General features: G+C 43.9%; 1 protein-coding gene across 1 annotated transcript in view; it reads left to right on the top strand.

Moving 5' to 3' along the window:
- PPP2R2B (protein phosphatase 2 regulatory subunit Bbeta) overlaps positions 1–27982 on the top strand; it is a 217345-nt gene that overhangs the window by 127023 nt on the left and 62340 nt on the right. The window contains exons 3-5 of the mRNA XM_079770208.1: positions 15778–15875; positions 18737–18902; positions 24891–25006. Coding sequence (XP_079626334.1) covers positions 15778–15875; positions 18737–18902; positions 24891–25006 — 380 coding nt within the window. The remainder of the gene's footprint in view (positions 1–15777; positions 15876–18736; positions 18903–24890; positions 25007–27982) is intronic.

Genomic DNA, 27982 nt, shown 5'->3' with positions numbered 1-27982 from the left:
ATGGAGAGCAGAGACCAACAGGCCCTGGATGCTGGCTCCACCACTAATGAACTGTCTAATCCAGAAATCCCTTTTCAGCGATCCGGCAATCCAATTCAAACTGTGCGTTGGACTGAAATAGTTCACTGGGTCAGACCTCTTGGCATAGAAAGATCTTCCCACCCAGTCTCTGGTGTTCTTTCTTCCTGAAAATTGAAAGGGTGGAGACTGGCTGAGACAAGGGCTTGAATTTAAGAATCAGAAGGGTGTGTGTACATTTTACAATGCATGCGTATTCATTATAGGATTAGCTCAGAACAATTAAAAGAATAAGGAAGATTTCATTGGTTTTTAAATTTTCATTATCTCATACATCTGCTACACCCAGTTGACTGAACACCAAATGTGTGTGTGCGTGTGTGCATGTGTGTGTGTGTGTGTGTGTGTGAACAATATTAGAAAGAGGATATGAACCCAAGTGACGAGGCAACAACTATTAACAAAATTCTCAAAAACTAGACTTTCATTGAATGTGGATTGTGTGTCTAGTATGTGTCAAACCTTTTGCTGTGAGCCAGGAATAGTACAGTGAAAAAAATCAGCTATGATCCCTGCCCTGGTGAAATTTATAGTCTTATAGGGAAGTAGAAATTAACAATAAACACACATACACACATGTAATGATGGCTTTTGATAGATGCTTTAAAGGAGGAAAAGAATAGGTACTGTGGGGAGCAATGCAGGATGACTCCAGGAAGGCCTCCCTCAGGAAGTGCTGCTTACGCTGAAATGTGGAAAATGAATAGCTGTTAGCCAAGGGAAGGGGAACGGCGGGAGGGAGAGTAGTTTAGGCAAAGAGCGAGCAGCATGTTTGTTTTATGGACTCCCAAGTCAGAAAAGGCCTGGCCGGTATGAGATCTTTAACGCAGCTGGTGGGTGAGAATGTAGGGAAGGGGGGTCAGGGACATGATTTAAGATGAGGTTTGAGAGGTAGGAAAAGGCCAGTTCACAGCATTTCCTTAGTAATAAATTACTGAAAGGTTGTATTAGCCCCAAACTTCCTCAAAACAGCTCCTGGTACATGTTACTGTGAAGAAGAGTTCGTGTATGTGAGATTGTGCCTATACTGTTAGTGTTTAAAGGTTTTATTCCTTCTGTTGCCTGATAAAATGTTGACATTTCATTCTTCCCATGGACTTTGCAGGAAACAATCAATGCATCGCAATCAAAGCTAAGAGCCTGCTATGGTGTGGGTTGGAGAGAGAGGAATTTTCCTACTGCAGTTAATTCAGGGTGGGGCAGAAGTGGCTTTACAGTTGTTTGTATGGAAAATAATACAATAATCTATATATATATATATATAAGCCTAAGCAACCATTACAACTGAATGACCAGAACGACTGGTGACCAGTCGCTATGACGCACACTGACCACCAGGGGGCAGATGCTCAACGCAGGAGCTGCACCCTGGTGGTCAGTGTGCTCCCACATCCAACCTCCCGCGGCCTTGGACGTTCCCCTTCCCCCACCCCACCCCTCCCGCAAGCTGGCCAGCCCTGGTCGACCCCAGTCGGGACTGGGCGAGACTCCCTGATTGGGCCCTGATCGCCAGCCAGGCTGAGGGACCCCATCTGTGCACGAATTCGTGCACCGGGCCTCTAGTTAATAGATAATAAAACAAGTATAAACTCTGTGTTTCAGGTCCTCACAACTGTAAACCTGCTTTTGCGCCCCCCCCCTGTAGTCATTGGCTTTTGTGTGCCCTGAGCTTTTGTATACTCTTCAAAGGTAATAACTTAGGTTGTTGGAATCAGTGCTTAAAATGTCCCCGAAAGTAGAGTCCTAAGAGAAGTAGGAATATGGCCCTGTTCCCACCCCTCACCCATGTGCTTTGTGTAGAGGAAATGCTTCTGAAATTGGCCTTGGTACTTGATTCCTCAAATACTGGTTTTATTTCAGAGATCTCCCAGGCTGTGAGCCTATATAGTAATGAACTACTTTAAAAAATAAGCTGGAGGCAAAAATGGAGCATTTATAACTTTAAGTTTAGAAGAGAGCTGTCATGTATTACATAGGCCAACACTCAGCTATCCCATGAGAATCCTAAATCTCCAAGTGTGGACCATTTATGTCATGCTTGCTCTGCACAGAATGAGATCCTAAATACATATAAACATGCAGTCTATTAAAGAAATAAATATGATTCTGTCTTCAGGGAACTTATAATCTAGTTAAGGAGACAATACACATATACTATATTCAAGCCGTCTATCAATATTTGTACCATAATCCAATATAAATGAGTCATTCCCCATAAGAAGATGCCAACTCGGTGAGTGAAGTTTCACATGGAAACTGTCCTTACTTGGTTTCTAAAAGATATTAATTTCCAACTAAATTTCTCCTTGGAAGGGAGGGGAAAGAGGATAAATACTATGAGAACAAATTCCAGGGTGATGAATTCATTGGTAAAGTCAAAGATGAGTAGAATAGGAACTCCGCCTTTAAGGAATCCATTTCAGTAAGGAAAATAGAGCAGTACACACATGAAGAGAAAATGTCACGGGTAGCAGGTAAAAAGTATAAAGTGTAGGAGTTGTAAGGAGGGAGAGATGTTTCTCAATCAGGGGAGCTCATGGAAAGCTTGGTCCTGACCTTGAAGTTTTCCTGAATTCCTTTTTTTTTTTCATTCAGCCATCCAACAGGAATGTAGGAATTTTTTAAAAATATATTTTATTGATTTTTTTACAGAGAGGAAGGGAGAGGAGGGATAGAGAGTTAGAAACATCAATCAGCTGCCTCCTGCACACCCCCTACTGGGGATGTGCCCGCAACCAAAGTACATGCCCTTGACCGGAATCGAACCTGGGACCCTTCAGTCTGCAGGCCGACACTCTATCCACTGAGCCAAACCGGTTAGGGCAGGAATGTAGGAATTTTGTGCAGACCTCTTAAGTGCCCATCCCTATGCGAGGTCCCCAGACTAAAACAGTAAAGACTTTGCCCTCAAGGAGCATGCTCTCTAGGAGGAGGAGAGGTCTGCACACATACGTAATGGACAGAAAGTCTTAGGGAAATGAAATGGCATGGAAGGAGGTCAGCAAAGACCATGTCTCCAAAGAGTTCAACTTGGCTCAAGTGTCAGGTGTGTGGTAAGGCGTACAGAAGATAGGATGGAAAGTTACGATTGAGCCCAGATCCCCTCTGCCATGATAAGAAATAAAGCTTGTAACTATGTGTGAAAGATTCAGAAAGGATCAGGAAAAAATAGGAATGACAGACAAAAGAGAGTGGGAACAAGAGATAATAGGAGGCAGAAGAAAAAGAAATGAGACTCAACAGAGACAGGTCAAGAACATGGGCTTTGAAATTAGAGTTGAGTTCCAATCCCAGCTGCACGATTAGCGTCCCAAACTCGGGCAAGTTCTTTAACTTCTCAGAGCCACCATTTCTTCATCTGAAAAACAGGGGAAGATACTGAAATCATGGATTTGGATAATTGAATGACATAATCGAAAACACAAAGCACAGATCCTGGCCAAAGTAGGAGTTCAATGAATGAAGATGATAATGTGGATTTAGGAAGAGAGTGTATGTAAAGGGCCTCGTACTGCACTTGGCATGCCTAGGCCAACTCAATGACTAGTGGTCTCAAAGAAAAGTTGTGATTTTCTGTTGATCCAAGATCCAGCATAGTGTTCAGTGGTTAGTAGGAGCTCAAAAATATTTGCCCAGTAATGGATATACAAGTGTCTCATTAAGGGGAGTCATCTGGGCCAGAGATTTGAACATAGCAGTCATTAGCATACTGATGGTACCTAAAGCCAGGAGGCTTGCATTACAGAAATGTTCCTGAAGTGTGTGTAAATTATTTGTTTTTGCAAATTGCCCATTTTAAAGGCAGTTGGGGAACTTGTCATTTTCAAGGCTGTTGTGAATCATTTTGTAAAGAAAATTACATTATATTTTCTCTTCTGAGTAAATCTCTTGATCCTGTGTTAGAATTACTTCATGTCGAGCGCAGTTATATCAGGTGAATAAAGGCATGATTAAATCACACACAAAAAGAAAAAGAAAAATTGTGCTTTTCTAAACTGCAGTCCTGGTGTTTTTCTGAGACTGAAATATCTTGAGGCCACGTTAACAGTTAATTTCATGAGTCTTCTGCAACACAATTTCAATCCTCTCCCTGTAGCTACACTTGAACAAAGGAATGTGCAGCTAGAAGACTTTTCCATTAAAGACTGACTTCTTGGATGGGAGATCTACAAATCACTTGGAAAGTTCCTGGCACCATCACCTGGGTCTGGCCACTTGCAAAGTGTCTATAAATCTTCCACGGGGTGGGATGACAGTGGGGGTATCTTTTTCCCCTCTGACAGACTTGTTTCTTTGTATAATAATAATAGGAGTGGTGGTGAAAGTTACCCAAGAAAGGCCATAAGGAGGTCAGGCTACCCACTGGGAAGTAATCTTGTAGTTTACTCATCATTTCTAAAATGTAAACAGGTGAGCAGCCTTCTGCCTGGTAAGCAGATAGGAGGTCATGAACCTTGACCTGGGGGCAGAGGGATAGAGTACTTGCTGCTCTCGGCTTCAAAAGAAAAAGAAGAAGGGAAGGAGGAAAGGATGGCGAAAAGGGAGAGAGGGGAAGGGAAGAAAGAAGGAAAAAGAGGGAAAGGGGGGAGAGAAGAGGAAAGAAGAAAAATAAAGAAAACCACATGGATCTCTGAAATACTGAATTATGGGAGAAACTCTTACTAGATAATTTGAAAATTCTGTGAAGATATGGTTAGAAAAAAATAGCATTTTTCTTCCTAGCTATCTTTTGGCTGAGGGTAGGAATTGAATTTGTACAGATTTCATTTCAGCTATTAATGGTGGACCCGTCCTGGTTACTGGTTTATTTATCCATACATGTATTTGCTTCTTTATTCATTTACTCATTCACTCATTCCTTCATTCATTCAGCACTTCCACCCTCTTTCTTCTTCACTTGTTTATTAGCATATCCTTGACATCCAGTCCCAAGACATGCACATAATAGGTGTCCACTAAAGATATTCCTGGAATCGCTGGCCCATTTGCTTAAAATACATTTTGGATTGTCTCCTTGCCACTTCCATGCCCACTCCCAAATAGCACCATATTCCAGGACCCTCTCGTCACCAGCCCATCTGCTCTTTCCCTATGATTCATAGGACACTTAACTCCTTGCCAATGCTATAAAGTCTTTTTAGGGTCAGTCTATCTGGTTCTAAAGTCATGAATACTCTTCCAAGGAAGAACTTGCCCTTGCCTCACATCCCTTAAAAAATCTTTTTTATATTCAACCAGCATAAATATTTTGTTCTCTGGTACTTTGTTTAAGGTAACCAGCCTGTCTGTGTTGGTCCACTTTGGTGTGGGATCTCTCTGGCTCTCATCCAGTGATCCACTAAAGAAAAAAAAATCATGACGCATCTGTTACACATTCAGACACTCAGGCACTGAACGTTCAATGATGAATACGTTTTGTATGGAATTTACAATTTAAAGGCTGAGCTAGGCATGTAAACTGATTCCGTTACCTTTGGGATAAGTGCTAACGGTAAGTGGTGATAGCGGCGATGACGGAGACGTGTGCGGGCAGTGAGGCTGCATCATAACGGGATTGTCTGGGTTTGGGGGGAAGTCACACAGTGCTTCCCTAAGGAAGTGATATTAGAACCCACCCACAGACGTGGGGAATTTTAGCTTCCACAGTGCAGATGCCATGCCTTACTGACTTCAGAGCATCCGGCACCACAGAATTTTTGGCCAAAGGCGTGCCAATCAGACTCCAGGTTAAGTGTGCCTGGATGGTAGACTACCTGCCCTGGAGCGCCTATTCCCCTGCAGATGTGACGAGATTGCCCACTTGGACCCGGAGTCCCACTGACTGGGGGGTCAGCGGTAGATGCCCCATGTTGTGTAGATAATAGATCTGAATGACTGGCAGGGTTTGCATTGCCCGAGCAGTTAATTACTCCTCTGCTTTCTGAAAGAGTGGGTGACAGATGGTAGACACCTTGACAGCAGACTCTACCATAAGCCACACAGGCTTGGGGTTTGTAGGCAAGTCTGGACTGCAACCAATTTCCCACTGGATTTTTTCCTACTTAGACAATTTATAATTTTTAAAACTTTGCCCTTTAGGCAAGTTTTGTTCCAACTACAGGAAAATTCTCAGCTTCTATGTTGCAGAAACATGTTTTGAATGAAAGGAAATCTCCATTAATTCACATGGCCCGGGTTGTCTCAACCCTGGTTAGTGCTGGGCATTCGGTCAGCGTGGGGAAGCTGTGTGCATTTTAATGGAAACAGCATGGCATTCATTACTCACCTGCTTCCTACCATCTGGATTTTCACAGCTCAGCAAGCATGGTGGGCTTCCTGCACATTAGCAGGGAGAACGTGGCTCCTAAGGAGGGCATGACTGGGTCCCTTTGAAGTCATAATTGTATGATGGACATCATGATTAATTGGGGTGAGGGGTTGGTATGCTGTCCCAATGATGTGCTTTCATATTTGAATGATCAAAAAGTAATGTACCGTTTTCACACAAGGATAGGGAGATAAACAAGCCAGCTCAATACCTGTACTGGGAACCAAACAAGTGCAAAGAAAAACTGGTTGTGTGGTAAAGTGAAATGAAAATGTGCATGTGAGAGTTTGCGGGTGGAAATTCCAATTCAGCATACATTAATAACCTGGTCTTGTGCAAAGAGCTAAGAGGAAAACAAAGATGGAAATACATGCCTCTTAGTTTGCATTTGATGCAAATAACAAAAACCCTGTGGTTTAGCAGTGGCTTAAACCACAGGATGTTATATAACAAGTCCATGCATAGGCTATCTCTAAGGTAGGTTTTTGTAGTTCAGTGCTATCATCAAAGACATTGCCCTATTTTTCCATGTCATACTCAGCCTCTTGGCTTTTTTAAGTCTTTAGTCTTATCACCTCCTGGTTACATGATGGCTGCCACAGCTTCACATATCGAGTCCACATATAGCCACATACAAAGGCAGGAAGCAAGAAGTACTCAGTGCCACCAGAAGGTGTCCCATTACTTGCTTCCTTCCTTTTATTCAGGGAAGGAAATTTTTCCTGGAAGTTCTGCCTCCTTGTCCCCCAGAAGATGTTCCTATATGCCTCGTTGACCAGATCTGGGTCACTTGGCCACCAGTAGCCACAGCTGGGCAGGAAGTGTCTGCATTTTTCAGCTCCTACAGCAGGAGGCAGGCAAGGACAACAGGCACTGGCTAAAGTAGCCCACCAAGAGTGTCTGCCACAATACACTACCTGCCCTTAATGAGCTTGGTCAGCAGAAGCAGACTGACATTTAAACAGAGCCCATTTTTTAGCACTTGCTTGTGGTTAAACAGGAAGCAGCAGTTGTGATAAGATCTAGGGAACTGGGGCTGTTGGACCCCTCTGCCTGCCTTCTTCATTTAAGATGAACCAGCATCAGGTTTAAGTTTAAACCAGTATGCAAAGAATTAATTGTATTCAAATAAAAAGAGAAGGATTCAGTGTCTAAATACCAGACACTGGTTGTGTGACAAAGGAATAAGTTTGTATCAGAAAGTGTATTACTCACAGAAGGTCAGGAGAGCAAGCAGGTAGCATGGGTGCTTCCTATGTCCATGCCCGTGGTAGACATGACTAATTAATCACAACACTCTTCCACCAAGCCTGCCTCTGACCTCAGAACTCTTCTCAATAGGCAGCTTCTTCCCGTAGATCAAAATTGGTAAGCCAGATTAGATCTATTTGTTATCATTACTCAGAACTTTATATTTACCACTCCTGTCACTAGGACCAAGCTAAAGGAATATGAGAAATAGGGTCAACTTAAGCAGTTAATGCTGCTGAACCAAGGACTCAAACGTAGCCTCATTGAAGGACAAAGGGCAAAGATCCAAGGGCAGAACACCTCAAGCTTGTGGTGCAAGTTGATAAAGATAGATTGATGAATTGAGCTCCCCACCACTCTAAAACCAGAATGGTGATGATATGTAAGCAATAAGATTAAAAAATAAAATCTTTGCTCAGTTGGCTTGGCTCAGTAATTGAGTATCTATGAACCTATGAATCATGGTTTGATTCCCAGTCAGGGAATATGCCCGGGTTGTGGGCTTGATCCCCAGTTGGGGGCATGCAGGAGACAGCTGATCAATGATTCTCTCATCATTGATGTTTCACTCTCTCTCTCTCTGAAATCAATAAAAAATATACTTTTAAATAATAATAAAATCTTTGAGTTGTGAGAAAATGACCATTGGCTCCAAATTGAGTTGAGTCATATCTGTAAAGACCAGTAGTATTTAGGCTCTGTATTTGCATAGCATTTTTAACTTTTGGAAGCTCTCTATACCTTTCAGCTCATTTTATTTTCATAATTTTATCCCTTTTGAAAAATTATTCCCTAAAAGGGGCACTGGGAAGGCACATTTTGGGGGTGGTGAAGCTGCTCTGGATCATGATGGTGGTGGTGGTGGACACACCTCTCTGTGCATTTGTCCAAACCCATATAAGTTTTGCCACATGGGAATTAAAAAAGTAATTTTTTAAAAATTTAAAAAGTCACTGCGATAAATTCCAAAATCTCTTATTCAGTTTGAAAACCAATTAAATTTGTTTTCAAGTAAAAATTATGCATGTATTTATGGTAATGCTAAAAATTAGAAAATACTGAAATTTTTGACAAAAAAAAACTATAAGAAAATATATCAACTATCCACATTCTACACCAAAGCATTATCATTTTGAACTCTCCCTGACAGATCTTTTTCCTATGAACTTTTGTGGATTTACAGGAGTTAACTGTTAAGTCCAGGAGAGTCAGATTGTGAGTGAAATTGCATTTTATATTTTAAGCATCTTCTTGGTATTGATGGAAGTTTTAGTATGTATTACTTTACCAGTTAAAAAAAAAGAGAGAGAGAGATTTTGAAATGAAAGTACTTTAACAAAATTGTAAGAATCTTACACTTTATTGGCTGATTCTTTTTTTAATTTTATAATATACTAGAGGCCCAGTGCATGAATTCATGCACAGATGGGGTCCCTCAGGGTGGCCTTCAGAGAGCAGGCCCAAGCTTGCACCCCCAAGTTCACATCCCCGTAGCCCCACCTGGCATCCCGCATTGGCCTGGCGCTGCCCCTTCACCTGCTCCACCATCCTGCTGCGGTCCCGCTCTTGGCGGGGCCCATTGGGGCCAGCAGCACCTCCACTTCCGCCCACTGCCAGTGCCACGCTGCTGATGCCCCTCCCCCCCATGTTCTGCACCACCCCTGGTGGTCAGTGCACGTCATAGCGAGCGGTTGAATGATTGCTGAGGGGACAATTTGCATATTAGGCTTTTATTATATAGGAGGATTAACATCAACAAGGCCCTTTTGGCACAATCCCTGTAGCAGTACTTGAGCATATCTTGCTTGGCCATAATCAGACTTTTTCCTCCTATTTTGGTAGAAAATAGCTCCAACACACTATTTCAGTTATAAAAACTTATCAGAAAAAAAAAAAAAGCCTATCTAAGAAAATGGATGCTGACTTTGGACTGTGAACCAGAACTCAGAAAGGAGTCCACAGTTTTATGTGCATGAAAGGAGTATTTTCAATTCCCCCTGGGAAGCCTAAAAATCCACAAAGTCACTGCCAATCTAGCTAGAAAGCCCCTGTGTAGGGATGATAAAGGGCAGACATGCTACCTCCCGTCACGGCAGGACCCATTGCCAAATAATCACGGCCCTTCAGGCTGGAAGGTACCTTCCGAATCCTTCTCAACACAAACTTTCTGGCAACTAACCCCATTTCACCATTGCCATCCTCTGTGACACCTGTCTTCCATCCTTGCTGATGTCCTTGCCCTCGCTAAAGAAACAGAAAACTCTCCCAGAGTTGACCTGACCATCAGGAAGAAAGCCAGATATTGAGTAGGTAGAATCAGTCGGCTGACACAAGAAGGGTCAAAGACTTTATAATATTATCAACCAAATTATCAACCAGATGAAAGGTAAAATATTTAATGGGTTATGAAGGCTACATTGCATTACCCTCTCATTTCAATTCCTGTGTCTATGATTGATGGTGAGAAGGCCAGTTCTAGTGACCTGGTCAGTAAGATTTTGTCCCATCAAAGGATTTGGGTGTAGGTCCTCTCTCATTTTAAACTGTGTCATCATTTGGTCAAAACAGTCAACCTGCTGTTTGAATTGTACATTGCCCATTAATCCCGGGACCTGCCTCAGACTCCAGCCTAGCACAGTACTATGGGCAACTAGTCCATAGACTAGGGGATCCCTCCTCCCCCTGTCTCCCCATCACATTAATATACTAGTAATTGCTAAGTCAATTTCTATTATTCAGGTACATGGAGACTATATGTATGGAATTACCAATCTTGGACCTTTGTGGGATGCTGAGAATGATTATTTTTTTAAGAAAAAGTTGGTCTTAGCAGTGCTTATTGAACCTGAAATGGGGTTACCAGGCCACCATCTTGTGGAAATTAAATCAACACAAATAGATGTAAAGCAGGGCAAACATCATACTTCCTTTGAAAATCACTTGCTACACTTGACCTCTGTGACTGCTTTTGACTTCTGTTCTCTGTTTTTAGTCAAAAATGTGCACTTGATCTACATGTCTACAGAACAGATGAAAAATGTTTTGTTTATAGTGGGTTTTTTTTGCTCAACAGTGTGAAAGACTGGGCATTGAATAAAATTGTGTCATATGAACTGGTCATTTAAAAACAAAATCATGTTGAACTTGATGAGTTGATTTCTGTTGACCATGATTTCAGATGAAGTGTAAGTCCACTAGTTTATTCTTCTCTCCACATCCTATTTCTATAAAATTGTTTTGCTTTGAGCAGCCCAAGTTTTCCAATTTTAACTGCTCTACCAAAGAGCATGATGCAAACACAGGAGAATTTGTATCAGAAGTCCCAGTATCTTGAAACTGGAATGTGGATGATTCATGAGTTTTGCATCAATTATTAAACAGTCATACATGAAGATACACAGCGATGGATGGGGCAGTAACATATTCTGGTTACACCTACTGGCTTAGCAGTGATAAATGAGTCAGGAAACCAGAAGTTCAAAACAGGCATCAGCTCGAGCTGCAATGGCAAGGGCTCTGAAATGAATTAGACAGTTGCTAAACATAAACAACCTACTATATAGACCAACAGGCTGGCAGGATTAAAATAAAGATGAGGACTTAGCAAGAGGACTAAGGAATTTCAGAATCCTGCTGTACCAATCACCCTTTCCCTTAAAAGATTCTTGAGGGCAGCATAACACAAATAATGATAACACTTGGAAAAAAGGGAGACATTTTTATAGCTGGAACCATGCCTGATGTCCCATAAATACTGAAATACTGTCTTGGATCACGCGGCTTAGACTTGAGCCTGAATCTGTGTGTGTGTGTGTGTGTGTGTGTGTGTGTGTGTGTGTGTGTGTTTCTTTCCCCTGTGCCTGGCTATTCCAAATCCCCATACCTGGCCTCTGTGTTATGTTCTGATTGGGTCACTGACTCCATTGCACCATGTTGCCTGGACACGTGCTCTCTAGTAGGCATTGCTCCTTTTATCTTTCTCCTTCCATGATACACATTTTTGTACATGATAAATATTCTATGTGCATGTCTATGGTTCCTCGTGGTTTAAAATGTGCTATAGCATCCGGCCGGCCGGTGTGGTTCAGTGGTTGAGTGTCAACCTATGAACTAGGAGGTCACGGTTCCCATTCTGGATCAGGGCACATGCCCAGGTTTCTGTCTCAATCCTCAGTGGGGGCATGCAGGAGGCAGCCAATCAATGATTCTCTCTCATCATTAAGGTTTCTATCTCTCTTTCCTCTCAGAAATCAATAAAAATATGTATTTTTTAAAAAGTACTATAGCTTCCAAGCAATAATTGCCTTTAAGAATTGGGACAATGCACTCTAACTGGTTTGGCGCAGTGGATAAAGCATCGGCCTGTGGACTGAAGGGTCCCAGGTTCGATTCCGGTCAAGGGCATGTACCTTGGTTGCGGGCACATCCCCAGTAGGGAGTGTGCAGGAGGCAGCTGATCAATGGTTCTAACTCTCTCTCCTTCTCCCTTCCTCTCTGTAAAAAAAATCAATAAAATATATTTTTTTAAAAAAGAACTGGGACAATGCCTTAACCTAACGGTATTACTCTCATGGTAGGGCCTGTCGGTGTCATGGTAGTTGGGGCCCAGTGGTCTTTCCTAACATTTTTTTTTAAATCTATTTTTATTGATTTTTTTCAGAGAGGAAGGGAGAGGGAGTGAGAAATAGAAACATCAATGATGAGAGAGGATCATTGATTGGCTGCCTCCTGCATGCCCCACAGGGATCGAGCCCACAATCTGGGCATGTGCCCTTGACTGGCATTGAACCTGGGACTCTTCAGTCCACAGGCAGACACTCTATCCACTGAGCCAAATCAGCTAGGGCTTTCCTAACAATTTGTAAATAATATGGATAGCATGCACATGGGGAAAGAACATTTTAGCAAATACAAAAACAATGCATTTTTTTCTAAAGGCTGAGGGAATAATGAGTAAAAATAGATGCACCAGGCAGAATTTATTTGTAGAAGCTTGAGTGCAGGAAAGCAGGTGATTATTTTTGAAGATGGTGATAGAAACACCATGGAGTGGGGTGGAATGGTGCACATTTTAGTTGAAGTGACTTGGAGGGCCGGGACCTTGAAGCTTGTGTCCTCCATGGAGCCTGGAAGAATGCTCTATGCATCCTGTGCAGTGATGAGTAGTTTAAATAAATGAACAGATCCATGCCTGAGAATTATTGATTTAAAAATATATATATTCTACCTTGTTTTGACCTGTGTGGATCTTAAAGGGAGAAGAAGGACATTTTTACAGAGAGCCTGGGCAAAAAGGCAATGTATACGGCAGCAGAGAAGGAGAGTTTTGTTTCCCTTGGAGTGACGTTTTCTTGGAAACGGAGCCAGGGGCTGACCTTGGGAAAAGCTGCTTGACTCTTCTGATACCCAACTTCCCAACGGGAAAAGCCCACCCTTTAGTCCTCAGTGCGTGGGCCCTGACACCCACCCAGAACTCCGTGTTAACATTGCTGGGAGAGGAAGGATGTGAACTGACCTTAAGAGCGGCATCTTAGCCCTAACGACAGGAGTGGGGCGCTGTTAACCCCCAGGCCTGGTCCCTCCGCCACCTTCTTGTTATTCCCCACTACCCCTTTCTCTGGAAGGCGTTTGTTCTTCAGCAGTTTGAGGGCTCTGACTCACTCCTGAGTACCCCACAGAAGCCTGAAAGAAAAAAGAAATGGCTTCGTCTTCATTAGGTTCCCCCCAAGTCAGGAGTCTCTGTGAATAACCCCACTGCTAACCACTCATTGAAAAGCCAGTAGCAGTACCGAAGCAGTGTGTCCTAGCACTCGAGTGCTTTCCGGAGGCAGTGCAAACACTAAGCAGCCGCCTTCCCTCCTCTGTACGTGAGCGTGCTTTGCTAAGATGCACCAACAGTGACAAAGAAACGTGGGCAAATAATTCACTTGAGGTGGTTGGCGCCCCAGCCCTGCTGGGCTTTCTTCCTCCTCAGTGGGCACTTGTTAGAGAAATGGGCCTTCTAAGCTTGCATTAGGAACTGGATAAGCACTCGCTTATTTCATGTTTCCTTGAGGTAGCATTCATGTGGAGGGCTCTTCCTGAGGGAACGGACTAGATTTCTGGTTGAGATCATCAGTAAGGAATGGGGTGGTCTTTTCTGAAGGGAGACTATAGGCCAGGCGTCACAAGCTGGTGACTCACACACCATATTCAGCCCACAGACAAGATTACATACTTTTAGTGTCCTGGTGTTGGGGGAAAAAAAGAATTAGTTGCCCACGTATAAAATTTAAGAGATTTTGCATAAAAATCTTGATTTCCAACTTCTTTGAAAAAGATCAGAATATCTGCCAATGCTCGCAATGGTTCATGGCCACAACTGGCTTAAGCCGAGCAGCCACTTGTCCCCTTAGAGAGGACACAAGCTTTCTACTTCACCTGGTTTTCTTCACTCCGTTTTACCTAGTGTAGTGGTCGGCAAACTCATTAGTCAGCAGAGCCAAATATCAACAGTACAACGATTGAAATTTCTTTTGAGAGCCAAATTTTTTAAACTTCTTCTAACGCCACTTCTTCAAAATAGACTCGCCCAGGCCATGGTATTTTGTGGAAGAGCCACACTCAAGGGGCCAAAGAGCCGCATGTGGCTCTCGGGCCACAGTTTGCCGACCACTGAGTGCTCCTGTGGAGCTTTGAATTTGCTGTCCTGGGGTCAGTCACCTAAGAGGCCCAAACAAGAAATCATGAATTGCCCTGGCCAGGTGGTTCAGTTAGTTGGAGTGTCCCATACACCAAAAGGTTGCGGGTTCAGTCCCAGGTCGGGTCATATACAGGAAGCAACCCATCAATGTTTCTCTCTCCCCCTTCCTCTTTCTCTACAATCAATAAAAAACATATCCTCGGGTGAGGGTTTTTTTTTAAAAAAAGCAATCATGAATTGCTCTTTGAAATGTGCCTAGCTTTGAAAGTGACTATGGTTTGTGCCTTATTCTTTTTCCTTCTACGCAAAGAATGACCATTAAGAGCATTGCCGTATGTGGAACAGGACAGTTATATGCAAAGTGGAGAACTGTACACTACTTACCTGAATAAATCAGGCATACCAAGAAAATCCTGAAACGATGATATTAAAGTAAGAGTTGAGATGTGAATTATTCAGGGGCAATTGCCTTCGTTTTCCAGCTCACTGTTTCCCCTCTGCTTTTCTCACATGGACATCATCCTCAGAATGTTCCTCTGTCAAAGGCCATAGTCATCATTCCCCTCCCCCCCCCCTTTTTTTTTAGAACTTACTTGAACTCTCAGGAGCAATTGTTGAAGCCCTGCAAGGGAATAATTTCACAAGAATTAACCTCTGACATTTTTCTAAAAATAGCCCTAATAAATCCAATCATAGGTAATTTACCTGTCCGTATTCCTCCGGGGGTAACCGGAGTTGAAGAAAGACTCGGCAGGCTGGCATTCGCTCAGCAATTATCTGTGATCTGAGTTCCTGGCGCCTGTGTGTTTTCTCTGTTGGGAAACAGGACAAATGGCCCTCTCCCCTCTGACTCATGACCGTTTCCCCAGCACCCTTCTCCTGGGGCTGGGAGAAGGCATGCTCTTCCAGAAAGGAGTGTTGGGCTCACCAAAAAAGAGGTGCCATGGGGTCAAGCTGGAGCATTTGTGGGGTCCTTCCTTGAGTTTCCAACTTGCAGAGGTTGCCAATGCTTTTCCACGTCAGGCATCCCCAGCCCTCGTTTGCATAGCCACCACGGAAACCTGTTTGGGGAAGGGCCTCCCGGTACAGAAGAAAGGGAAATGCAAAGAGGCCGGGAGCGGGTGCAGGCTCCGTGGCTGGTAGAAACTATCGAAGAATATGGCCATTCCCATGCACCTTAGAGACACTCATTTTCTCTTGCCCGACATAAAAGGGTCTGAACGTGCTTTTGCTCTCGCCAGATGTTCCAGGAGACCACAGCGCAGTGTGGGCATCTAGGAAATTGACTTTCCCCAGAGCCACTTCTCCCGGCACTTAAAATACAGAAGATAAAACCTTGTAAATTCCACTGCAGAGACAAAGCCCCGAGCCCTTAAATGCACAGAAAAGTATGTCTATTATCTGTCGTTTCAAAGCAAGTGTGCAGTTACTTAAATTGCCTTTGTCTTCTTCTTTTCAGCTGACATTATCTCTACGGTAGAATTCAACCACACGGGAGAATTACTAGCGACAGGGGACAAGGGGGGTCGGGTTGTAATATTTCAACGAGAGCAGGAGGTAAGTGGCAAGTGAACGCAAAATGCCCCTTTCCTTCCCTTTTTCTTAGAGGAGGCCTCCTACCGTTCCTTAATCCTCACGTGTCCCCCTTCACCTTGCTGCTTTGCTCGCCAACTAAAAACTGCCAAAAAGTCATTAACATCAACAGTTCCACCTTCTGGCTCATAAAAGTACCTGAAAATTGAGCCTTTCCTGGGCATGGCCTTATCTTTTCACGTTCTCATGTCTCATCTGACCTGCAAAATGCCACGGGTGCTCTTTGAGCATAACTCCTCCTTTCGGGGTGAAATTCATCCTGGAGTGGTTCCAATGAAGCCCCTCCTCCTCTCAGGTGCTCTTACAGAATATGCAGGAGGAAGAAAAAAACGGTTCTTTGTCCACAGATGTGAAAGGGACAACTTGGGTCAGTGGAGAAGAAAATGATCGCTCACCCCACCAAAGAGAGTGCAATCCCACAAAATGACATCTGAGCGGTGCACAGGGCACACATTTTACTGTCGGTGACTCGAAGGTCCCTGGAGCTGAGTGCTGCGTGCTTTCTGAGCAGGAGTTTTAATTGCCACTGAATCTCAGAAAGCCCCTTTTTTTTTTCCTGGGACTTGGGTTCCACCAGGAATTGTTTCTCTTTTTCATATAAATTGAGTTTCGGGGTGTCTGCTTCTGTGTTGTCAGAATGGAAGCATGGCCCGATGTGATTTCCTTGGCGTCCCCTGGCGTGGGCCTGGGGCTTCCAGCAGGCCAGCCTGTGCGCTAGTAACTCTCCCATCTGCTGCCGTCTGCCTCCGACACTCGCCCAGCACAGCGTGGGGAGGCCAAGTGCAAGAGGAAGGGTTCACCGGAGACTTCCCTAGCAATTGAATGCCTGCTTTGTGCCTCAAAGCCATTTCTGTTCCACCTCCCCTCAAAAAAAGGAAAGCCTCATTTAGAGGTGATGTAGTTGGTAATTGCACATTATTTGCAATTAATTTCTATAAGGGCATCCTAACCCCTCGGGGTTCCGTAGCGATGCAAGCGTTCAGCATTAAGTCAGGCACCCAGCCTGTTCCCCTGGTCCTGGAAACGGGGAAATGTGCTTGGCAAGTAGGAACTAATAACTCGTCGTGACCTGGAATTTTTCCTGCTTTTCCGGAGCTGCCGAGTGCTAATTGGTCTGGCACCTACGGCACACACTTGCCAGTCTGATTTGGATGGTACCAAATCAGCACTCGGCTAACTGTATTGTGAAGGCGGGCTGGCTCCTCTGCAGCAGGCAGGCTAGCAACAAGGATGTCAGTCAGTGTGGCCAGTCCTCTTCAAGCTGATTTTCAAACTTCTTCAATTAAAAAAAAAAAATCCCATTAGGTTCATGGTGATGATAAAGAGGAACCGGAGGAGCTATTTAGCATAAATTACCCAGGGCAGCGTGTTGCCAGGAATATTCCGAACCACGTTTTCCCTCTGCTATTTATAGGTTTCACCTATTTTAATTTACTGAAATATGTGGGAAGTCCGATTCATTAGTAGAATGAAGGGGGACACGTTTTCCAAAGAAGAGTGATTTGGTTCAATAAAATAATAAATGTCCGGTATAATAGCATGCAAGGTAAGCGTTGAGCTTTGTGGCGAGGCGTGGGGTTGAAATGGGCACTAAGCCTCGGAAACAAAGCCACGGGACAACACCGAGGGTCAGGTGTGTTTTCTGTGTCTGTGAGTGGCTTCTCAAGAGGCGCAGTCCTGGAGGGCTTGCTGTAGGAAGGGACCTCAGTGCCCTCACAAATACATGGAACACCTGGGTGTCAGCACCAGTGGAGATTTGGGTTTGGATCTTCAGTATCTATCCAGAAATCTAGTTGTTGTTGTTTTTAATTGAGCCTTTATTAAGAGTCAAGCTTTTGTGACAAATGTCTATAAAGACCTGGATTAGAATTTTTGAACACAGTTTTCCAAAGCCTGGCTCTTAAAACTCTTCGTAGTCACATTCCAAAATGCGTGAAATGAAACCTCCCCTCCCTCTTTTCCTTTCTGCTCTTTCTTTGTTTCACGCCCTCTTTTTCCTTCTCTCCACCTTTCTTCTTTCTGTTGCCCCTTTCTGCAGACCCTTTCCCTGGTGTTTCATTCTCTCGCCATTTATTTAGCTCCTGCTGTTTGCCCGTTGCAGAATCAGAGCTAGGAGGAAGCCAGGGATGACGTCTCATCACCTCCCAGGGATGCAGGTGGCATCCCTGTGCGCCTGTCTGTTTTGTTTCCCGTGTTAGAAAAAAAGGGGTGGGGAGGGATCTGATGCCCAAATCTGCTACTTAGAAGTCCTGTGACCTTGGAGGATATCTCTGAGCCTCCTTTGTCCATTTCCCTGCTCTGCCCACGTCTCCAAGATTCTCTGAGAATGGGGGGAGATTTTAAAAGGCCAATGAAAGGTACAGATGCTATAGCTTTGGACTCTTTGTAAGGGATTGATAGACGTATATATGGACATCAGCATGGGATGGCTTATGCCAAAGGGTGTTCAAGACATCCACTGATGCAGAACGAAAATATTAGAACTTCTATTTATATTGATTTTTAAATGTATATTGATTTTAAAACCGTGTCCTAGTTTAACTTCTGTTTCTATGTATATGTTACGATGTATACCATATATTATAGAGTTTTATGTATATCATTTATGCATATATGGATATTGGAGGTACTAATATTCAGCAACAGAGCTGCAAGATCGATGCTTTGGAGGCCTCTGAGCTAGGGTAAAACTCTCATCCCATGCTGATGGCCTGCCTATCCATCCCTAATGATTCTGCTCAAAAAAAAAAAAGAAATTGGTGAATTCGCAGGTGGCCTATGTGATTTTAATCTTTGGTGTATTCCCCTCCCCCACCTTCCTACAGAGTAAAAATCAGGTTCATCGTAGGGGTGAATACAATGTTTACAGCACGTTCCAGAGCCATGAACCCGAGTTCGATTACCTGAAGAGTTTAGAAATAGAAGAAAAAATCAATAAAATAAGATGGCTCCCCCAGCAGAATGCAGCCTACTTCCTTCTGTCTACTAACGGTACGTACAAGTGTCTTCTCCTGTTTGGTATTGTCAGAGGTAGAATCAGCCACATCATATGTTTCAATCTCTCTTAGACTCCATTTTCCTTCTTAACCTTGTGGGCTGTCAAAAAAAAACAACAAACTTAGCAACAATCTTTGCAAAATGCTTACCTTAGTGCCTGGCGCAGAGTGGGCCCTCAGTAAATAGTAGTGATTCTTCTTAAATATCACACATTTCTGACCCAATTATGTGAGCCCCAGTATCTGCAGTTTTTGACTAATGCAGATTATTTCCAGGTGCTTCTGGAATGTGACTTCCTGTTTTAAGATTCATTGAATGTTATTCTGGGAACGCATTTCAGGAACCCCGACAGGCCGTCCTGTGAGTCTGGCATGCTGAGTAGAAGTTATTAATCCCTGAATGTGTTTGGGGGCGTTTCTCTCTCTGACACAATCAAGTTCTCTGAGCACAGGTCAAGGAGAGAGAGGGACCCCACCAAAGGAGGATGAAGAAGTGAAGATTCATTCTCTTTCTCCCTCCATGCTCTTCTAAGAGCAATTGTTGATTTCGGGAGAGTTGCTATAAACAGGTCCAAGAGAGAGGAAGTTGGGCATTGAATAGTGAGCCAAATTCCATGTTAATTCGGTGGAATTACCTACCCTTGTTTTTCTCAATGCCATTGCTGACAGAAGCCCACCTATGCTCGAAAAAATTTAGAATAAAAGCATATACTAAAGGGTGCTAATTGGATAGCATAACAATTAAGAGGGTTAGTGGATAAAAATTAAACACCATCTCCCAAGCAAATAAGCTGGAGCATGATTCATTGTGTGTGAGTCTGTGAGGAGTGTACTAGTACATTTAAATATGGATCAGAAAGCAAGGGACTTGCTACTTGCCCATCCCCAGCATTTATAAAAGGAAGTGCTCATATGTCAAGTGAAAAAATGTAAATGATGTCTATAGTATGATCAGACGTATATTAGCATTTTTAGAGACTGAAAGGAAACACACCTATAGGCTTATCATGATTAATTTTTGATTATGTATTATGGGTTTCTTATAAATTTGTTCTTTTTATCATTTTTATTTTCTAAGTTTTGATGATGAGTTTTCTATTTTATTTTAAAAGGAGGGAGGGGTTTTCTTAATGCGTATGAACCCAAAATCCCTCAAATATAAAGCCAGTGTACAACTCTTAAAAAATGGCAATTCTGAAACAGCCAGTTTGGAGTTAGTTATTCACGCATGGCTTATCTCGACATGTCCAGATTTCCAGTCGTCTGTTTTTCCAGATTCCAAGTAATTTAATTCTCATAACTGTATTTATTGTTCTATTTATTTTGTCGACTATGTTTCTTGAAAGCCAAACCATATGAATTTGTTTCAATGTCTTCCCTCTTAGTTTTACCGTTGAAATTTCACTCAAAGGCTCTGCAGATTCAACACTACTTAGATTAAGAAAAGACTTCTGATGATTCTGACTTAATTACTTTGGGCAGAGAAAGTGTCTGATTATCTGCTCTAGCTGCTCTAGACATCATGAAATTTAGCCTATTGATTATTACAATAAAATTCAAAGATGCATTAACTCCTTTGTGGGGGGGGGGATGGGAAAAATCAGTGAAATGCAATGAAGATTAATTATATAGCATAATGTTCTGTTAATTGAGTTTTTAAATAGTTTTTTGATTAACAAGGATATTATCTTACCATTTGGGATGCTATTTCATATGCCAACAGTATCTCCAAATGATTCTTATAAGAAAAATTCCCATGTTCTCCTGGGATTTTCTTTTTTATAATAATATTGAGGTTGAGAATTCCCCTTAAGCCAAATAGGTTAACATGCGAAAATTAATGGGAGACAATTGGAATTACTGTGCAAAAGAGAAAATGAAGATAGATGATAAGATTGTGTTTAAAAGCTGCCACAAGTAATGATAAACTACTCAGAGAGGCAGCCAGAATATAGAAAACGTCATTACTCATAGGAACAGCCACCTGTTCCTCAGACTTCCTTATCCACAAAGCTTTCAGATAGGGAATCAAGAAACATTGTGATAATAAAGTCAAGAATGACTCCAGGCAGCCCAACCATGGGGAATTGGATTGAATTCACCATCAATTATCTTTTTTTAAAGAAACACAACTGTGCTTATCTCATTATAATTGGATACAGTTTTTACTTTCTGTTAGAATATAACTTTACAATTTTTAATGAAAAATAAACCAACATTCAGTTGTGAATCTAGGCCTTAAAATTATTTGCAAGATGAAAACACGTTGCCTTGCCTAGCTTTCTATTTCTGTCTGAGTACCTATGACGAGAAGGGAAGGTATATTTTATTTGGTAGATGGGCTATGAAAATAGTTAGGTGTTCATTGCAAAACCATTAGAAAATAGAGAAGCAAAATGAAAATAATGTGTTCCCATCCAGAGAGAACCACTGTAAGAGTCTTTTAAAGAAAACAGCAAAGAGCATGGATAAATCTGGGGGGTTTTATTAGCAGAAATGTGGTATATTCTGTACATTGTTTGGCAACCAGATTTTTTTATATAATACTTAATAACAGGAATATCTTCCTAACTGTTAAATATTCTTCTAAAATTCCATAACATTTTCAAGGACTGCATAGCATTCCCCTGTATGATTCTTCTATAGTTTACTAATAAACCTCCCATTATTTGGCCTTTAATTATTAAATTCACACTATTAGAAATTATATATTTATAGGAATAGATAGATATGATTGGGGAAAAACATACTCAGAAACTATGTATAACATGTTGTATCTATTTAAAATAGTTATGTGATTGCTCACAGAAATGAAATGAAAGGACATACATAAGGTTTTCATACTAGATATCTCTGTCTAGTGGAATTGAGGGAGATTTTCATTTTTTTACTTTTATGCTCATTTTTATTTTCTACAATCCTATCCTATATAATAAAAGGGTAATATGCAAATTGACCCTAATGGCAGAACGACCAGTCGCTATGACACGCACTGACCACCAGGAGGCAGACACTCAATGCAGGAGCTGCTCTCCCTCCGCTGCCCCCCCCCCGCCCCCGCAGTCCCCTGTCCCCCGTTAATGCGCTCCCACAGGGGGAGCTCCACTTAGCCACAAGCCGGGCTGATGGCTGCAAGCAGAGCAGTGGTGGCAGGAGCCTCTGCCACCTCCTCGGCAACTCTAAGGATGTCTGACTGCCAGCTTAGGCCCGATCCCCGGGGGAGTGGGCCTAAGCTGGCAGGTAGGTGGACATCCCCCGAGGGGTCCTGGACTGCGAGAGGGCACAGGCCAGGCTGAGGGACCCGCCCCCCCGCCACCCCCCCCCCCCCCCCCCCCGCCGAGTGCATGAATTTTCGTGCACCAGGCCTCTAGTTATATAATAATTATACACTTGTATAATAAAAATAAGGAATTAAAATGAGAAAATAAACATATATGTGTAATATTATTGGTTTTTATTTCTCCCCCAAAAAAATGCATAGGAAAAAATACTAAGAGGATCTATGCAAAAGGTTAACAATGATTGTCCCTGACTGAAGAGATTATAGGTGATTTTTATTCTTTATGCTTTACCTATGATTTCTCTATTTCTCTACATAACAATTATCACTCACAAGAAAAATGGAAGGAAAGAATTGTCTTGCAAATGGGATGGCAAGCAATTGAAAATATTTGGTGTTAAAAGTCACTGATTTGCATTCTTCAAAATCACAGCTGATCAGTAGCTAATCAAGTGATTGTATAAATATGACCTATGTTTCCTTTTTGCCACAGTTCAGTATGTGGCAGGCTATCCAGAGAGGGCAGGCCTAGAGGAGTGCTGGCACATGGCGCCTGGGAAGGGCTTCCTGGCCTTCGCCCCAGGATAGCCGGGTGCGTGCACAGAGCGCACACGACCAGCCTGAGTGACCCCCAGACCTTAGGAAACAGAGGCACTTACTTGTTCAGTTGTCCAAATTGTTGCAGAAAGCACACTTCCCAATGGGGTGCATTTCAGACCTCCGAAGACAAGAGGGGGCGAGAGAGAAAGGGAACCCTAGTGAAGGCAGGGAGAGGGTGGCTTCTCTCCCCAGTCTTACACAGAGGAAGTGGGAAGTGCTGACATCATCCTGGGGGATGCTAACGCGGTCAGAGCAACATGTTGTTATTGCAGAATAGTTGCCCAACTTGCTCATTCTAATAACAGCTGCCATTGTGAACCACTATTAGAAGCCCGACGCTACGGTACACACTGTACCCACAGTGTTTCAGTCAATCCTCATAAGAGCTCCATGAGGAAGACCTGGCTCTCCTTAATTCACAGATAAAGAAACTGAGGCACAGAGAAGCTAAGTCTCTTTATTCGTAAGGTTAGAATATTCGGGACATATTTGTACCGAAAAATTACACGTTATCTGAAATTCAGATGTAACTGTGTGTTCTGTAGTTGTTTCTCAGCTCAGTCTGGTAGTCCCATTTGTTTGTCACTCGAGAAATACTAGTTAGGCGCCCGCTGTGTGGGAATCACAGTGCTGGGCCACGTGGCTGGCTGGAGTTGGTGTGGGGATGGAGCCGAGGTTGTCTGGTTCCACACTTACCTTGTGCAGGCAGAGAGAAAGATTTGAGAAGGCACCCGAGTCCCTGCCTTCCAGAAGAGAAGTTCGAACAAGTACAAATTATGAATGCAGGATCTGATAAGGAAGGCTCCCAAAGGCCTGCAGCCCACAGACATGATCTGTTTGGCCCGAACATGTTTCTTTATAGCATGGAATTGAACGTCTGCAGGTGGGGCATGCGGTCTGTACCTCCCCCAACCCCCCTGCCCCTGTCACTCATCTCCTGCCCTGCCCCACCCCTCTAGGCATTGGACTTCTCACCACGATTTATTGCTGTAGAAAATGACAAGTGTCAGCAAGTGGAATAAAGTGTGGGGACAGGACAAAGGTGAGAAAGGTGGTTTCCAGGTGGGGACTCCAAGGAGACTGCACGGGGGAAGGAGCATTTTGATGACTCTCCTTACTTTTATTTCCCTGGGTTGCTAGCAACACGCACTGTGCAGGTGACATTCATTCATCCATCCAACTCGTATTCATCGAACATCTGCTATGTCCCAGGCACTGTTGTCGGTGCTGGAGGTATAGTAATGAGCAACACAGTCAGAATCCCTGCCTCTATATTGATTTTACATTCTAGTGAGGGAGACATAATAAATACGTTTTCCAGCAGTGAAGTGTCTTAGGAGGAAAAACAAAGGAGGAAGAGGGGCTAGCGAACGATGAAGAAAACCTTTTTATGTAGGTTGGTTAGGAAAGGCCCCACTGAAGTTGGGGCATAGGGAGAGAGCAAAGTGAAGGAAAAATAATGTGCAAGAGAGGGTAAAGGGCTCTCCTGGCAGAAGGCACAGCTTGTGCAAATGTCCTGTGGCAGCAATGGGATTAGCATGGACCAAGAGCTGTGAGGAAGCCATGTGGCAGGGAGTAGGGTGGATGGTGAGATCAGAAAGGATGAGGAAATAGGGGTGCAGGTCATGGAGAGCCTCTTGAGCCAAGGTAAGGGCAGTGTTTAGTGAAATGCAACACAAAAAATGGGAATAATCATAGTACCTACCTCTCAAGGTACTTGGGAACATTCAATAAATTCTCCATGCAAAGTGCTAACATCGTTAATTTTATATATGTAGCTACTCTTGTTATTCTGTGTTCAATAAATATTTTTATGGAATGAACAGAATTAATGTCTAAGCTGTAGATTTAACAGCCCATTGTCGGGAAGACCATCTGTCTCTACATGATATATGTTTTTTTGTTTTGAAACGTGAGCTCTGCCTTCAAGTGACACAAGATTTATGCACCGAAGCCCTTGACACGGACACGAGCCAGTTTCTGCGGCAGTTTCTTCCCTTTTTATCTCCGCCTCTCCCGATCCTCCCCCGCCCGGCGGGAAGAAAACTCCTTTACAAGCGTCCCTGCACTGTAATGTTGATGTCCTCTGGTCGCCCTCCACAGATAAAACTGTGAAGCTGTGGAAAGTCAGCGAGCGCGACAAACGGCCAGAGGGTTACAACCTAAAAGATGAGGAGGGCCGGCTTCGGGATCCTGCCACCATCACAACATTGCGGGTGAGTCCAAAGGCTGGTTTTTTTTGCCACCATCTTGGTGCCTCCTGAGGTTGGCCACATGCTAGCTGCTAGTGAATGTTGCAACTGTGATGTGAGAGGGAGGGAGATCCAGCAGAGACTCGCCTACCTGAGACTCTGGTGGCAGATGGGGGAGCAGGACAGGTGCCGAGCTCCACTGACCACACGTCCATGCGTTTCCTTGGTCCACGTGGCCAGTGGCATGTGTTCCTGTATGCTTAGCCTCTGTCTGCTGTCATTGCCTCAACATCTTGAGCATCTTTTGTACTCAAGATACAGGGGATGGGACTACCCAGAAGGGAAGTTGAAGACCCGATTCAAAACATGAACCTCCAGCCCAGCCTGTGTGGCTCAGTGACTGAGCATCGACTCATGAACCAGAAAGTCACGATTTGATTCCTAGTCAGGGCACATGCCCCAGGTAAGGCTCAATCCCCAGTAGGGGGCATGCAGGAGGCAGCCAGTCAATGATTCTCCCTCATCATCGATGTTCTCTCTCTCCCTCTCCCTTCTTTTCTGAAAGCAATAAAAACGTATTTTTAAAATACAGAATAAAACACACACGAACGTCTGAATCTAACAAGACTGGGTTCAGATTCTGCCACTTACCAGAATCTCCCCTAGTCACTCAACTTTTTGAGCTTGAGTCACACAAGTTATTTTTAGTTTCTCCATCTGCAAGACGGTGAACCTCACCTTTACGGCCCATGGATTTATGAGGATAAAATGCAATGAGGGTGGAAAGCCCCGACTCCATGGCTGGGCCTCCATAAACGATCCCTACTATTAGTCTGAGGGGCTTCCTTCCTGCCCTCCAGGAATGCACAGTCTGGTAAGGAAAGGGGACTCGTAGGCTCATATACAAACGGTTCTGACACTAAATAGAGGGAGATGAATGCAGTGTGAGTCGGAGGGAGCTGCCATTTGATCAAAGGAGGCGGAGATTGCATTGGTTCTGGGAGACCGGGAAAGGGCGCCTAGGGAAGTGGTGGTAAAAATAGATTTCTAAAAGTGGACTTTTAAGGGAAGGCTCTCCAGATCTAGGTTAAATTGGTTCAAGCCTGAGTCATGAGTTTAGTTTTAGATGTGTTCGGTGTGAGCAGGAAAGCAAGCACATGTCAGGACCAGCCCTCGCCCCGGGGGACTTCTCAAACCGTGTGAAATATGTGCTTCCAGCCAGCAGCTGCTCTGCTGCAGCCAAGCAGTGAGAACAGAGACGGGGAAGCACATCTGGGGGAAAGAGGTTGTCGCCCCGGGTTTAAAAGCAGAGATGGGAGTTGAATGATGGTTGTGTGTCTGATGAGCTCGCTCGTTTATTTGTTCATTCATTTGTTTATTGAGTGGGCGCTGTTTGAGCACAGACTCTTTGCTGGCCACAGTGCTGGGCTGTCACACGTTGACTTCGTGCTTACTGATGAGTACCTGGTCTTCATTTGAGCTCCTTCTGAGCCAACAAGCGTTGGCTGCTCTGCCGCCTCTTGTCAGCCAGGGCGTTCAGTCTGGAGAGCTGCCAGTGAGCCCACCCCACCAGACCAGGCCGATGCTCTAAATGCCTGGGGCTGGGAGCCTGGAGGGTAGAGCAATGAGGAATATGAAGGTTGAGTCCGCCTGTGCTGGCTTGGAACTGTGGTTCCATTGCTCTCCGTCGAGTGACCTTGGACACGATACCTAAACTCCTTGTGCCTCTAATGTCGCACCTGCACAACAGGGATGACGGTGGTCACTACTTCCTGGGACAGTTGTGAGGGTTCGATGCTGCATTGCGTGTGATAAAGAGCTTAGCCTATGCCTCATCTCACGGAAAGTCAGTTCCCTGCTGTTCTTTTGCATTACTATCATCATTAGTATGGCTGTTATTACTCCCTGCTGTTAGCAGGCCTATGCATCTGAGGCCTATGCATACTCATTTTTCCTGTCACATATTTTTTTATATTGTTGTATTTACAAACTGTTCACTGATGTCTGCTAAGCGGCAAGCGCTATGCAAGCGATACAAAAGGAATAAGATATAAGATAGCCTTTCAGCCCCCAGGACTTGACTGCCCTATAGGAAAACAGATGGAGTAGGTGCCACTGGGAAATTTACAACATGAACTTCTGCCCACGTGTTCCCTTGCTCTTGTTTGCTACATGGAGGGGATTTCCCAGACGTAGTCCATACTATGAATGCCTGCTGTCCCTGGCATCCTATGGGATTTCCTACATCGGTCCTTTGCCCTGGAAATGCCATCCCAGGATGAAGAGGAGAGAAGGCCTATATGTAAGTTTCCACGAGAGCAGAGATTGTCCACAAAGTAAGACAGTGATGTTGGCAAGTGGACTTGTATGCATCCTACAAGGCGGGAGGCCCCGAGGTGGGGCCGAGTTAGAAAATCCCAGTTCTGGTTCTTGCTTCCGTATTAACCAGCTGGGTGATCCCGAGCCAACGACTCACATGTGCTCTCTCCAAGCTTACTTTCTAAGTGCAGAGGATCGGACAAAGTCAGCGTTCCTGCCACCACAGTCTTGGTTACAAACACGGGTTCCCAGGACCCAGCCCCAGGGATTCTCTTCAGCAAGTGCAGTGATCCGAGGCGTCTACATGTTGGATATGAGCCCCTGAGGGTGGAAACAAGGGGGCTGTGGTCACTGGGTTCTCTCATCGCCCAGCCTCCTTCCAGCTGTTGTTTTTATGAGCTTCTGTTACTTTCCAACCATTTCAACAGTTATTGTACCAGCTTGGGAGACACCTTTGCTATAAAATTGTAAATACTTGCATCTGATTTCACCTCCTCTACCTTCCTAGGCTTTCAAATATCCCATTTCTCAGTGTAAATGTCCACACCCCAGCATCCTTTCCAGGCGAATACTGACAAGGACAGCCTCCTTTCCTTCTTGATCCCGGTGGTAGAGGAAGAAAAAGCCAGGCTACCTGCAGACCGTAGGTTCAGAACAATGACTCCAAACAGCGAATGGGCTGAC

Source organism: Cnephaeus nilssonii (genome assembly GCF_951640355.1).
Source record: "Cnephaeus nilssonii genome assembly, chromosome: 5".
Classification (NCBI taxonomy): domain Eukaryota; kingdom Metazoa; phylum Chordata; class Mammalia; order Chiroptera; family Vespertilionidae; genus Cnephaeus; species Cnephaeus nilssonii.
The sequence above is the reverse complement of the archived record's forward strand: the minus strand, read 5'-3'. Positions and strand labels throughout refer to the sequence as shown.